A 15,516-nucleotide genomic window follows, 5' to 3' on the forward strand; every position below is an offset into this window, starting at 1 on the left:
ATATTAAGACTGAAACTGGAGGATTTGGACAATGAAAATTTGGAGCCGATAAGCATGATTTCTGTTTTATCTGTGTTAAGTTTTAGAAAATTATACTGCATCCACAACTTTAGGTCTGATAGACAGTCATTGAGGGAACTGGGGTCAGTGGGGGAGGATGTAGTGAGATATAATTGGATGTCATCAGCATAGCAATGGAAGTTAAGACCATGGTTACGAATATTTTGGCAAAGGGCCAGGATGTATGGTATATACGGAAAAGGAGGGGCCCAAGAACAGACCCCTGGGGGACACCATGAGTAATAGGGGACATGGAGGACTTATGTAAACCCAGTGTGACAAACTGCCGTCTGTTGGTGAGGTAGGACCAAAACCATTGGAGGGCTATGTCTGTGATAGCAGTATCTGACAGACGGGAGATGAGTGCATCATGACTGATGGTGTCAAATGCTGCAGATAAGTTAAGGAGAATGAGAATGTTAAGTGAACCACTATCAGCAGACAGGAGGAGGTCATTTACCACTTGCAGGAAAGCAGTCTCTGTATTGTGATGTGTGCGGAAGCCAGATAGTTTTCAATGAGAAAGGAATGAAGTTGTGAAGCAGACACTCTTTCCAGTATTTTTGCTAAAAAGGGGAGGTTGGAGATCGGTCGATAGAGAGGTTGGATCTAAATCAGGCTTCTTTAAAATGGGAGTAAGGCCATTATTAAAAAATGTTCTGTTTCCGGTCCACCGGCCGGGTGAGTGCCGTTTGTGCGGCTGAAATTTTTTTTTTAACGCCAGTTTTTCAACATTGTTTTTGGGTTCGTAAATCTAAAATCGAACTTGACATTTACGCATTCCCAAAGCTTTCCACTAAGGCTCATACTAGCCTGCCATGACAAATAAGTAGCCAGCCGGGGGGAGTAAACACAAAATAAACTCCTGTGCACGCAGTTCCCAGGATTAAATGTATTTTCCACAGACCATTTATTTATTCACTTTTTACTCAAATACAAAGTAAAATGGCAGTAAATCTTCTTTCTTTTCTTGCGTATTGCATCATGAGGCATTCCTGGCTTGTAAATCTCTTATTTTCGGTGCATGACACATTCACGCAACTGAGCATGCTATGAATTAACAACGACAACGGTCTGCAGTGGTGGCTACACAATTAAACACTCAGCGAACATTTCTCCATTTGTGTATGAAAATACACTCCAGCAACTCAGTTAGGTTTCATTTACAACCAACAGTGTCTTTTGATGCCAGCACGTAATTGAACAAGAGAAGACTGGTTTACCAGAGACAAAATAAGCGTTATCTCTGCTTCTGTTCCCTCCGATGTCGCCTCCGATGGCCCCGACACACTACTGCCTCCTCTGAGTGCGTGCGCACACACCGCATGTCGGGGCCGCGGATGAGTTACTCTCCCTTGATCAACGAAGTCGGCGGGGAATTTGTGGTTATTATCGGTACAAACAGCGCGAATCACAACTTAAATGAGTGCGATTCAGTTTGACATTATTGTCAGTCTGTTAGATAAACATTACATTTTCGATTTTAATAAAATTAAATATTTAGAGCCTGTGGGCTACAAAAATAAGTCATTGAAGTAGCTGGCTGGACTTAATTGTGTAGTTGGCTGTATGGCCGGCAGCCGGCCCTTGTGGAAAGCCCTGCATTCCGCGCAGAATATAGAATTGAATCAGCTCTGCGCATGCGCCGTGCGGCACAAAAAAATGGCAGCCACCATGAAGGAAGGAGAGCCGGAGTTTTCAAACATTTGCTTAAGTGTGAAATCGCAAAATGGTATTCTAGCGAACAACAAAATAGTAAAGATTCAGAAAAACAAATCATTCAGTGATCATTTTAATAGTGTAATTTCATCCGAACTAGGCCTAACAGTCGATTTAGAACTACAAAAAGTCCATGTGTCGGACATTTTGAGTACCTTTGTAAAAGTTTTGCAAATGTTGCAGTCAGCATTTAAAATGCTAACTTAAAGTTTTTGTACAAGTTTCAGTTGATTAAACCGTCATATTTTATTAAATGTGTTTGCTTTTGTAATAAAAAAGTACTGAAAGAAAAAGCAAACACAGCATTGCGATTTCTTATCCATCCATATAAAAAAAAATCCCTCCTTCCCGACTGAAAATTTTTTTGCTCACCCGGTGGACAGGAAACAGATTTTTTTTTTTTTTAAGGATGGCCTAACTGCAGCCGTTTTGAGGGCAGTGGGAACAATACCAGAATTGAAGCATGAATTAACCAACAATGCAACTGTTCACAGATGATTGTGGAGCATGCCTTGAGTACAGGAGTTGGGGCAGGGTCAAGCTGACATGAGGAGTTAGACTTAGCGATGATATTAGAGACAAAGGGAGTCAACAGTCAAGTGGGTGAGTTTAGGGCCCAGAGAAGGAGAATAAGGTGAGAAAAATAGAGCAGTAGGTTGAAAGCACTAGTAAATTTGGTTAATTTTGTCTTCAAAGAAATTTAAGAAAGCCTGACACTGTTCAGCTGTCTTGGGGCAGGCTGCCAGAGGAGGTTTGAGAAGTTTATCAACAGTCCTAAACAGTGTTTTCAGCCTAGACTTAGAACCACTTATGATTAATGAGCAGTAGTTAGAATGGGCAGCATTTAAGGCATCTCTATACTTATGAATGTGCTCAGTGTAGAGCCACAAGTGGACAGTATGACTGGTTTTCTTACATAAGCACTCAAGACATCGGCCAGTAGCCTTCATTACTCTGAGCTCAGGGTTGAACCAGGGACAGGTGCAGGTGACAAGGACAAGTCTATTCTTTACAGGGGCCAAGTCATCCAACAAGCTAGAAAGAGTGTAATTATAAATGGCAATCAAATTGTCAGGGGAGGAGAGCTCATCATGTAGATCAAACAAGGACGATGCCTGTATAGAAGCAGCAAAGAGGTTGTGGTTAATAGACTTAATATTCCGGTAGGTGACTGATGTTTTCTTAAAGGTGGGAGGAGGAATGGTAGTATGGAAGCTGCATACACTGAGCTTATGATCAGAGATACCAGAGACAGAAATGTCATTTAGACCAGTGGAACAAAGCAGGTCAAGAGTGTGACCTTGATTGTGGGTGGGGAAGTCAACATGCTGCGTCAGGTTAAAACAATCCAAAACAGAAATGAACTCAGAGGTGTAAGAACATTTGGTATCAATATGGATGTTAGTCACCAAGCATAATTACAGCAGGACAAAGAGGTGAGATAACTGTAAGCAGTTCATTCAATTCAGACAAAAAATTGGCAGATGGTTTAGGGGGCCGATAAACTCGGCATGAGGGGAGGGGTTGAAACAATCTTTAAAGCAATGTATTCAAAAGATGTCACACTGAACAGTGTTAGTTCTTTAACAGTCAGATCCGAGCGATACAACAGCCAACCCACCCCCTCTCCCTACTGATCTGGGTTTAGATAAGTAGGAATAATCAGGGGGAGTCAGCAAGTTTAAGTGTATGCATTCACCAGGTTGTTGCCAGGTTTCAGAGAGACAAAAGATGCTCATTTTCTTCTGGAGGATGAGGTCATTGATTAATGAGGTTTTATTAGCAATGGATCATGCATTCAAGTGGGCAATGTTAAAGTAACGATGAATTGAAAAGGAAGGAGCAGTCAGTATAGGAATTCGACAAAGATGATCATGATTTCTTCCTCTGCTGGCTTTTTTCAGGGGTCGACAGGCATAAGTCTGTCCCCTTCACATTTCATAATTCTTCATTTGGACCCCCCCACATGTAACATATATTAGTTCACCCAGCACCGTTTCTATTGCTTTGTGAAAGAATCCATTCCACTTAATCAATAAGCGAATACACATACCACTGAAAATCCACTCCAGGTTTTCCGGGCGTTACCTACAGCAACTCACCGCATGCGAGTGAATCTCAGCTTGAGCAGAGACATTTTGGTGCAGCTGCTCGAAAGTGGAGGAGGTGACATCAGCCCCATTGCCACCTCACAATGTCTAGCTTTTGCTAAAACCTTATTCTTTTGTTATATGCCCTCAAAATTAACCCTAGGCCACGTTAAATTAATGTTCAACTAAACAATGAAATAAGCTTAGCCTAATGGGGTATTCTTGGTTGATGATGAATTGTTTGCAGTATTTGCTCCCTCCCCAAACACAATGGACATAAGGAAATTCTTTACAAAGAAGCAGAAAGTAAGTCAAAACTTCCCCACAGGACAGGGTTTTTTTTTTGTCCCAATGGAAATGTTAGTGCAGTTAGCTGGCTAGTCAATGTTAGCTGTATCAGCTAGCTTAATGTTAGCTATCATTTAATTCAAACCCAGTAGGCCTGCCTTACTGTAATGCCAAGAATGAGGTCAAGTCTGCTCTGATAATATATATTTATTGATTCCTTGTTTTGTCTGGTCTTTGCCAGTTTTCTGGAAAGTAACATGGGAAATCAGTGTATGGGGAAGGAATAGTAGAAAGGAAAGCAATGGAGAGAGATGGATGTTATTCCAGGTGGATTATGAAGGAAAGGGGGATAAAAGTTATGAAGTGGTAGAAATTGTGGTGGCATCAATGTAAGAAGGAGTTATATCTATAAATCTATTTGTTATACTAATCTGTAAATGTTACTGTAGTACCACCATTGCATGTAGGTTGACAAAACTACACTTGTTCATTGTGTGAAGTTATCTATGTGTCATTGCTTGACACTAATTTTGTTATGAAGACTGCATGATGCCATGTCATTTTTGTTATGTGTACCACTAAATCGGAAAAAAGTAAAATGCACCCACTAAAGTCACTTGGTGGTTAACAAAATTGCACCTGTTCATTGTGTGAAGTTGTTTATGTGTCACCGTTGCTTGACACAGTGTGATTGTGTGTTATGAAGTTTGCATGATGCCATGTCATGCCTGTTGATTGTGTGAAATTATGAATATTCTTATTTTTAAACATACAGTTGAGTGTCACTATTGCTTGGCCCAGTGGCATGTTGTGTTGCATCTAAAACAAAATTAAAAAAGAAAACACAAAATAAAAAGTAAAATGCACCCATAAAGTCATTGTTGGTGATAAATTGTCACATTCATCTCATTATCTTAGGCAGAGCAGTGGGTTTAAAAACAGGCTGATGAATATATGGACTAGTTGTTGAATGAGGATTTATTGTTGAGTCTCTAAAATAGTCATTGAATTAAGTGACTTTTGTAGGTAAAATTAGGTGTTTAACAACCTGTTAAAAATGCACCAGAATGTAGGAAATGGCATCTAATTAATTAAAAATTTTCTGGGGGAGAAGCCCCAGACCCCCCACCCCACACATTAAAAATGCTTCTGACACCCCGGCGACGAGTAATTCCGAGTGAGTGGCATAGGTTGTAAGACGCCGAGCCCAGAGGGGCGTGGTGATGGAGTAGTTTGAGATCAGCCGAGGAATATGAAGGCTGCGTTACCAGATGGTTAAAAAAAAAAAAAAGTACACATGCACAGCACAACACCAGAGCATGAAAAGGTGGACTGAGAAGGCTTTAATCCAAACACCAGCAAACGCCAGACAGTAGAACTGTCACATACATAATACCACCATGCTAATGCTGTATGTTAGCCAACCAAACTCCCAACACAACCCAGCAAGAACTATGATCAACACAAGTTTAATACGCTTACCACAGAAACACACTGGCAACAACAACGAGGCAAGAGGGTAAAGACACACTCACCACAGATGTAGTCACTGTGAAGGAAAAGCAGATGTGCTAGGAGACAGGCAGTAGTAAACTGGCAGAGCGAGTGTACAGTCCAGTAAACAGCAGCAATTTAGTCCAAAGTACCAACAAAAGTTCAGCAAAACACCAGATAGTAAAGGTGAAAGTAATCCGATAGTGTCCTAGGAGTTCCCCAAAACAGAAAACAGTTGCGAAAAACACCGGAGAGTAGCGGCAGTCAGACGTGCACAGCGTTCACTCAACCGGAAATGCAGGGAATTGAGTTGATTGGAGATCAACTTTGTACTATTTTAATGAAATATAGAGTTTGTAAATCATTGCATTCTGTTTTTATTTCATACAGCATCTCAACTTTTTTGAAAAGGAGGTTGTAATCTTTATTCTCTGGTAATTGGATAATAAACTGTTTATTATATTGGTTATACACTTCATAGCATTTAAGTATATTTTATAGATATGTAGTCTCTTATTTTATCGAAATTTTAAATATGAATTATATCTTATTTATTTCCCTATTAATAAATTATATTTAGACAGCAGTTTAGTACACTTATGGATTTATAGATGATGAGTTTTATATTTGCAAGATGTAGTCAAAGCACTTTATAACCTCTAACTAAGGAAACACATTTATATCAACATTACTGTATTGAGCCCACAAAACTGTTAGCATGTCATGTTGATTTGGGTTCAGCTAGGCATAATAGAGCACTCAATTAAAGAAAGTCCACAATGCAGTGTTTACAGTCCCTACAATGGTAATCAGAATTTCAAATCATAATATAGATATGGGGTCATTCCGTGACAACTCACCTAAATTTCTGGAAACTCCCCAGATCACCCTCTAGGATTTTGCTGAAAAAAAATCTTACATGTAGATCTATATGTTTCTACAACCACTGCAAATTATTAGCTTTCAATTCCTCTTCTGAAAAACAGGGCTTTGAAATTTGACCCCCAAAAAGCTACATTTGCAAAACGTGCTTTCTTCCAACTTCAGGAGCTAATAATTTTAAAATGGATTAAACCTGGAAGCCAATATTGCAGATATTTACTAAATGGCATCCAAATTTTTCAATTATGCCATCAGTTAGCCTCTGGGATGCTTATTTATCACTCTATAGGAAGCCAAAAATGGCTTTTCGGCCAAAATGAGCTAAAATAGGGTGTAACTATAGGAGCCATTCTGGAAAAATGGATCAACTCAGACTTTTCTCCTCATAACACAGTAATTATATGGTCATTATCTGTTCATAGGTACATTTTTTCCAGGATAACACTGTTAGGTGATGAATTACAAAAGTTTTAACATAAGCCCACACTGTAAAAAATGTCTGTAGAATTAAGTGAATTTATGTAAAATCATGACATAAAAAAACTGTAAATACAAAAACAATGAAGCAGTGTGTAATTTACATCAATATACTGTAAAACTCCTCACCAAATACCACTGTTAATTTAACAGTAAGAATATGTTGAATTGATCATATTTTTTTGTAGAATTTACAAATTGTTGTAGTTTAAACACAGACAAACTGTAATACTAAAACAGAATGTGATAGTTAAAATTACATCATTGCCCTATTAAAAAAATAAAAACATGCCCACCGTCGTGGCTCAGTCGACTAAGGCGTCATACCATGAATCCGGGGACCCGGGTTCAATTCTGACCTGAGGTCATTTCCAGATCCCTCCCTGTCTCTCTCTCCAGCTCATTTCCTGTCTCTGCACTGTCCTATCCAATAAAGGTAAAAAAATATATATATATATATCTGTCTGTCTAGTAGATCATTGCTTGTAACCATCATTTTGAATCATTGTTTATTGTACAATGAATATCTGTAAAATTAACAGTTATGTATTGATTATTGTACATTGAATACCTGTAAAATTGAACATTTTCAAACTGTTGTTTTTACAAGTGTTGATATACCTTACCGTAAAGCCATATACACTGTCACTGTATTTTTTATGGTGAAAAAATGGCAACCACAGCTGCCAGTTTTTCACTGTAAATTTGACAAGATTTTTTTTTACAGTGCATCTCTCCGAGGGCCCAAAAATAGCCCATTTTTGCCCCCCAGTTTGACCATGTGGCTAGGGGTTTAGGATCTTCTAATTTTTTCTTGATATTGTCTCCTATAAGATGTATCAACTGACCAAGTTATTTTAGCGAACACCTATGGCTTCACATTTAAACGCTGGTTATGAATGTAACCGTGGTTCTATGACTAAGTGGAAGACCGCCAGGGCGGTGCTGAAAGCACTAGTGGAAGGATCTTTGCATCCGTGCGTTTCGAGAGTCGCATACAAAAGTTGTCATCTCATGACGTATGACGTGCCTGCCTATATAAGGCAACATCCCATGTCATTTGGCCTCAAGATCATTCTCGCGCAATCTGAGTGACCAAAGACCCTGGCGGTCTTCCACTTAGTCATAGAACCACGGTTACATTCATAACCAGCGTTCTATTTCCTTCACTCCAGACCGCCAGGGCGGTGCTGAAAGCACTAGTGGAAGACGAATACCAACCCAGTCATGAGGAATTCAGAAGAGCATCACCACCTTCTGGAAGAACAGCTGCACACAGCAATGGCATGGCCTGTAGTACCGGGCAAATGTACATGTATTGGACCAAGTTGCAGCAGCACAAATGTCAGAGAGTGGTACACCCCGGAGAGCTGCCCATGATGTTGCCTGAGCACGCGTCGAATGGCAGTGGACAGGAGAGGGCACAGTACGTCCCATAGATTCATAGGCATGGGTGATTGCCTCCACAACCCAACGAGAGAGCCACTGCTTGGACAGAGGCCTTCCTCTCGGAGCGCCACCAAAACAAACAATTGGCCTGTCGTACGAAAGGCTGCCGTCCTATCAAAATAAAACCTCAGAGCCCTGACAGGGCACAACTCAGCACGCAAGTCCATCCTGTCCACTGGTATAGCAGTCAGCAAAATCGGCTGGTTGCTAAACTGGGGAGATAAGACTTTCGGGAGGAAAGCTGGGTTAGGCCACAATGAAACACTGTCAAACATGGGGCCCCAACGAAGACAAACAGTACTCACTGAGAGGGCATGTAGCTCACTCACAGGCCGGGCTGTTGTGATGGCAAGGAGAAAAACTGTTTTAACAGATAGCCACTTAATGTCAGCTGCTGACAGGGGCTCATAAGGAGGCAAGCAAAGGGATTCGAGCACAGTGTTCAGATCCCATGACGGACTCCGCACAAAATGAGGAGGATTAAGACGAACTGCCCCTCTCAAAAAGGCTACCACCAGCCGGTGGGACCCAAGTGAAACACCTCCAACCTCTGAACGGTGGGCTGTTAGTGCTGCAACATACACCTTAAGTGTAGATGCAGCCCTGCCAAGCTCTAAAAGGTGCTGCAGGAAATCTAAAATCTGTGGAACAGAGCAGCTTAGGGGGTCGATGTTGCATTCCGCACACCAATCACAGAACACCTTCCACTTGCCTGCATACAAGCGTCGGGTAGATTCTGCACGTGCGTTCACCACAGTGTTCCTGGTCCCTTCTGAACACTCCAGTAGTAGCCCCGGGGCCCCAAGGGCCACACCCAGAGCTTCAGACGTTCGGGACATGGGTGTTGAATCCTGCCCTCCATCTGCGTCAGCAAGTCGGGCCTGCTGGGCAGCTGACAAGGGGGTCCCACTAGTAGTGACAGCAGGAGCTGGACCCATGGCCTGGATAGCCAATGAGGAGCTATCAATAGCACATGGTGACCGTGATCGTGCACACGGCAGAGAATCCTCCACAACAGTGGTAGAGGGGGAAAGGCATAAAGGATGGCCCTCGGCCAGTCGTGGGCCAGAGCATCCTGGCCCAACGCTGCCGTTTCTTCTCCCAGGGAAAACCATGTTGGACAATGAGTTGTCTGACTGCTCGCAAACAGGTCCACAGTTGCTCTCCCATAGGTTTTCCAGATCTGTTCCACCGTGTCTGGATGTAGTTTCCAATCTCCTTGAGACACTTTGCCACGTGACAGAGCATCTGCCACACTGTTTAGGCATCCAGGTAGATAAGATGCCCTTATGGAAAGGAGGTTGTCCTGAGCCCATACTAGGAGACTGTGAGCCACCTGAAGCGCAGCTACAGACCTTGTGCCCCCCTGATGATTGATATAGAAAACAGTTGCCACATTGTCTGTACGTACCAATACATGTTTGCCCCACAGCACTTCCTGAAAGTGGTGCAATGTCAGAAACACCACCATCAACACCAGTGTGTTGATGTGGGACGTGCGCCACGGAGCAGGCCAGGTGCCGTTCACACCTTGCCAACGCCAGACTCCACCCCAACCCATGAGGGAAGCATCTGTCCGGATAACCTCCCACCGTTCCGGTGGGGGACCAAGTGGAACTCCACGAGTGAGAAAGTGTGCCTGGGACCAAGGTCTTAGCGTGAGCATGCAACGGCGTGTTATTCTCACCCTCATGTGCCTGTCTCACACTGGACACAGGCACAGTTGAAGAAGCCATCTCTGAAAAGCCCTTAGCCACAGAAGACCCAGAGGAATGACTACTGAGGCCGCTGTGAGTTTCCCCAACAGCTGAAGGAGAGAAACGTAACGCTAAGTTCCCCCGACATGAAGGTGGTTCACTCCAGTGAGAATTGAACTTATTCTGTCTGGCGTGGGACTGGCCAGCATAGTGTTCGAATCCAGGGCAAGGCCGATGAAACGTGTTGCCTGGACTGGGACCAGTTTGCACTTCCTCTGGTTCACCCTGAACCCCAGAGCCGTAATGTGTAGTAGCAACCGGTGAGCATGTTCCCTGGCCTGTTCGGGCAATGCCGCACAAAGAAGCCAGTCGTCCAAGTAAGGGAGCACTCTTATGCCCTCCTTCTGAAGGGGTTCTAGTGCTACTTGGATGCATTTCGAGAACACCCTTGGTGCCAGAGAAGGTCCAAAGGGGAGAACTCTGAACTGAAAAATCATTGCCATTGGTTGGTTGTTATTTCACGCCAACGCGCTAGCTGGCTGCCTGTAAAAATTCCTGCCACTGGCCCTGACCCGTCAGTGGTCCTGTCTACGTTTTTCGGAAGGGATGGGGGGGCGACGACGGCGGGGAGGGCCCGTCTGTCGAAAAGGGCAAAAACTCACGTGTGGCTGAGTGCCACCCTGCCTGGCCGAGGGAGATGGGGGATTGGGGGCCTGCTGCTGGGGTCGATGAGGAGACCTTTGTGCAGCTCTAGGGGCCACATGCCTAAAGCGTGAGGCAGAAGGGTTTGGCGGAGTTCTGAAGGTGGGTGCTATGCCCACATGACGGGAGCGATACTCTGTAACAGACACACGTCTGTCAAGGGCCTCTTGTGCTGCTGGCCCAAAGACCTGTCCAGGTGCCAGTGGGAGGTGCCTCAGGTTGTTCCTGCATACTTCTGGCAGAGGCGATTGAGCCAGCCACACTTGTCGACGGGCTTGCAGCAAGGTGCCCAAGGTAGTGCCACACTGGTTGGCAATGACACCCATAGCCTGCAGTGCAAGTTCCAGTACCTCAGCTGCCAGTGGGTCTGCCGATGATGTTGAGTGCAGCATAACAAGCATGTGTGCCAGCGTGTTAGACACCCTGCCAAGAAAGGCAGTAGAGTTGTAAGCACGAGAAAGTAGCTCGTCTGTGCGGCGGCACTCAGCATTAGGGCAACACACCTGCTCCCGAAGTGCTTCATCAGGAGACACAATGAGCGAAGCAATGCTTGATTCGACTACTGGCATGCTACCCAAACCAACAGCATTGGGGTCCTGCATCGCCGCAAGCATGCAAGACATCAGGTCTGGACGGGCAGGTTTCGTAGCAGCCTCCAGGGCAGAGGCCACCACAGAAGTAAAGTCACGACACTGTGGAATTACCAGAGAGGCACGCTGAACACGGCGCAGGAACATGTTCTCAGATCCGGTAGGAGGCGCTGGGGTGTCCAACTGCAAACATGCAAGCAAAGCCTTCAGTGTGGCCTCCACCGAACCCACCACTGAGGCAGACTCCCCAGATTGCCCAGAGGTAACATCACTGCCTGAATCACGGGGCTCAACACCTGGCAGGACTTCACTTGGTGGCTGTGCCGAGGAAGAAGGCTGACTGAAAAAGGTGTCTGAGGCAGCCACAGACATCACTTCCTCTTGGTCAGGTGGCTAAGAACATGAGCCAACGGGTGACAAGGAGGCAGGCGGTGCAGGCTGTTCCTCTACAGTACCTACATGTGCCCCTGCTGTGGGGGGGGGGCCTTGCAAGCAGAGGCAGCAGACGCTCCACTGTAGATGAGAGCAGTTCCACTTTACGCTCTAACTCAGAAGACTTAGATTTTTTGCGCTGTTTTGCATGCACTGGTGGTGAAAGCTTACGCTTACGCTGTGTCTGAGAATCCGAGAGCAGAAAACTGCTAGACGCACGTTCCACACCAGCCAACCACGCCTGTCTAACAGTAAGCGGCATTAACGCACAGGAAGGGCATGGATCATACATTGCCTCCCTTAGATGTTGCATGCCAAGGCACTCCGCGCAGCGATCATGTGCATCCAGCACCTCCATTAGATTGGGGCAAGTGGAACACCTCACTGAATCCATTTCAGAGTCTACTCACCCATGATTTTTTTTTTTTTAGAAAAGAAGCAAGGTGTAGCACTGCTTGCTAGCCTGGCAACCAAGGCTAGCGAGTTCGCAAGCGCAACTTTACCACTACAGACAACGATTTACTAGCAACCAGAAACCGATGCTCACGTAAAGTTGTAAGTACACGTTAACGTTATTGGCAACCAATTCGCTAACTCACTCAACACTGACAAACCTGCCGGCAACCGAACAGTTTGTGACAAGACCGATATAATAGCCGCCCCTGAAAACTTGGCAGCCAAGATTCAGTGACTATCAATACATAAAACAAGTTACCTTAGCGACCAAACAGCTCGCGTGGAGTCGAGTCCCACTGAAGTCCTCTTCAGTCACGAGCTGCACTGTAGATTGTCGCAGGTATTCCCACAGTGAACTGATAACACACACAGAATTCCAATAGAAGAGATGCGATTCCAACACGAGGAAAAAGAAGAGGCCAAATGACGTGGGATGTTGCCTTATATAGGCAGGCACATCATACGTCATGAGATGACAACTTTTGTATGCAACTCTCGAAACGCGCGGATGCAAAGATCCTTCCACTAGTGCTTTCAGCACCACCCTGGCGGTCTGGAGTGAAGGAAATAGAATCAATTTTTATGTAAATGAACGTTTTTTCATAAATCACTGTTTTGTCATATTCAGGACCTTATAAATCTGAAACAGAACTATATAGAAAAGTGATACTGCACAGATCTATAAACTGGCATACACGTTTTCATATTCTGGAATGAGAATGCCTGAAGAATGCTTAGTTTTCTATCTATGGGAAACTGAAAATGGTAATTTGGCCCAAACTGGTAATTATTTATGAAGAGGTCCTTAAGTGAGGTTATGTGACAACATTGATTATTCTACTCATAAAGTACTGGTAATAATGTTAGGTACTTTTGCTATTCATAAATATATTGTTTCAATCATGATCCATACATGTTTGGAGTTTTATTTAAAAACCTGTCCAACAGTACTTTAACAGTTTACTGAAGTCATGTTAGTTATGGCACACACCACCAGATGGAGTGACAGTCTAGGGACAGCAGAGTCAGCCTGTCTGTCTGGACATTCTTTTGGCCCTTTTCCACTACCCTTTTTCAGCTCACTTCAGCCCGACACGGCTCGCGTTTCGACTACCTCAGAGCAGCACGACTCAGCTCGCTTCAGCCCTACTCAGCACCCAAAACTCGCACGGTTTTGGAGTAGGGCTGAAGCGAGCCAAACCGAGCCGAGTGGGGCTAGGGGCATGAGGAGACACTCCCCTGTGCACTGATTGGTGAGGAGGAGTGTCCTCACATGCCCACACGCCCCGCGAGCATGCTGGGATCTGTAAACACCGTAAACCCGGAAGAAGAAGAATTACGAGAATTTCTGAAGCCTTATGCGCCTCGCCTCATCTATACGCTCTTGCCAGTATCTGTTGGCGTTGTCGGTGACAACAAGCCACAGCACCAAGACCAGCAACACTAACGACTCCATGTCCTCCATGTTTATTGTTTACTATCCGGGTCGTGAGACTACCGCTTAAAAGGTCACTGATGTCACTGTTTGCGCCGCCTAACGACATCACGTGACGTCCACCCACTTTCGCTAACTCCACCCAATGTGTCCACCCACTTCCAGTCAGCACGGTTCAGCACGGTTGTAGTCGAAATGCAACTCCAACAGCCCCACTCAGCTCAACTCAGCCCAACTCAGCACGGCACGGCTCAGCCCAACTCAGCCGCGTTGGTAGTGGAAAAGCGGCATTTGTGTGGTTGAAGCCCCCGACATAAAATCTGGAGGACGTCAGTATCAACTGTTACAGCATGACTTTAATCATGTTCAAGATGTGTTTTCTAAGATGTAACATTATGCACCTTTTAATACTAGATATTAAGAGTCGGACAGATGAAAATGGCATTAAGGAGTTTTCTAAAAGTGGTAAAAATGACTTTGTCTTTGTATACATGCATATTATATAGAGTGTACATGTGTGTACTGTATCTGTATGTAGTAAAGAAATGAGATGCTACTCAAATAAACATTTTCTAGAGGTATTCTGATACAACAATCTAAACTGTTTTATGGCAGCTTATAAAACTCTGTAGTACCTCTGTCCAGGATAGTTCCATTTCAGGCCTATAAGCTGATAAATATGAGAAAAATGGAATAATCATAAAATAAAGTTTGTGTACATAAAAATTGATTTAAATATGAAGCCATGGGTGTTCGTTAAAATAATTTGGTCAGTAGATACATCCTATAAGAGACAATATTTAGAAAAAAAATGAAGATCCTGAACCCCTAGCCACATGGTCAAACCGGGGGGCAAAAATGGGCTATTTTTGGGCCCTCGGAGAGATGGGCTTATGTTAAAACTTTTGTAATTCATCACCTAACAGTGTTATCCTGGAAAAAATGTATCTATGAACAGATAATGACCATATAATTACTGTGTTATGAGGAGAAACATTTTTCATTTTTGGCTTCTTATAGAGTGATAAGCATCCCAGAGGCTAACTGATGGCATAATTGAAAAATATGGATGCCATTTAGTAAATATCTGCAATATTGGCTTCCAGGTTTAATCCATTTTAAAATTATAAGCTCCTGAAGTTGGAAGAAAGCACGTTTTGCAAATTTAGCTTTTTGGGGGTCAAATTTCAAAGGCCTGTTTTTCGGAAACTATGAGGAATTGAAAGCTAATACTTTGCAGAGAGTGTAGAAACATATAGATCTACATTTAGGAATTTTTCCAGCAAAATCTGAGGGGGTGACCTGGGGACCCCTAGGTGAGTTGGCACGGAATGACCCTATGTCATTTTAAAATTTGTTCTGAAGTTACAAATCTGTAAGATCCAATTGCTGTTAATACAAACAGTTCAAGCAATAGTTATTCTTACCAGAGGAGGATGAGTTTCCTTGTGTTTATATAAAAACAGGTACAAGAAGGTTGCTTTCATTTTTGCAGCACTTGCATTTGTGATTACCATCATTTCAATAATGGTTTCGTCTCCCTCAGGTGTTTGTTCAGCAGTTCTCACAAGGGCTTCAAGCTGAATACAAATCCAGTGGAATTCTTATTCAGGTAGAGTTCAACATCAGTGAAAGTCACAGTGCATTTCCTCACCAATAGCTATTATGTCAAGAGAATTAGACATAGAAGACGACATTTTTGTTTCTTTTCTTTTTGGTAATATTTAAGGCAAGAGCTGTATTAC

General features: G+C 43.7%; 1 protein-coding gene across 4 annotated transcripts in view; it reads left to right on the forward strand.

Annotated features, from left to right (window-relative positions):
* The window catches only part of hsd17b3 (hydroxysteroid (17-beta) dehydrogenase 3), a 67,786-nt gene that overhangs the window by 39,012 nt on the left and 13,258 nt on the right, over window positions 1–15,516 (forward strand). For all 4 annotated transcript variants that reach the window (XR_009655521.1, XR_009655520.1, XM_060931913.1 and 1 more), the window contains exon 9: window positions 15,318–15,383. Coding sequence is in view for 2 of the 4 variants with exons in the window: in XM_060931913.1 (XP_060787896.1) it covers window positions 15,318–15,383 (66 nt within the window). In the remaining 2 variants the exon portion in view is untranslated. The remainder of the gene's footprint in view (window positions 1–15,317; window positions 15,384–15,516) is intronic.

This window comes from Neoarius graeffei, chromosome 10, assembly GCF_027579695.1.
Source record: "Neoarius graeffei isolate fNeoGra1 chromosome 10, fNeoGra1.pri, whole genome shotgun sequence".
NCBI lineage: Eukaryota > Metazoa > Chordata > Actinopteri > Siluriformes > Ariidae > Neoarius > Neoarius graeffei.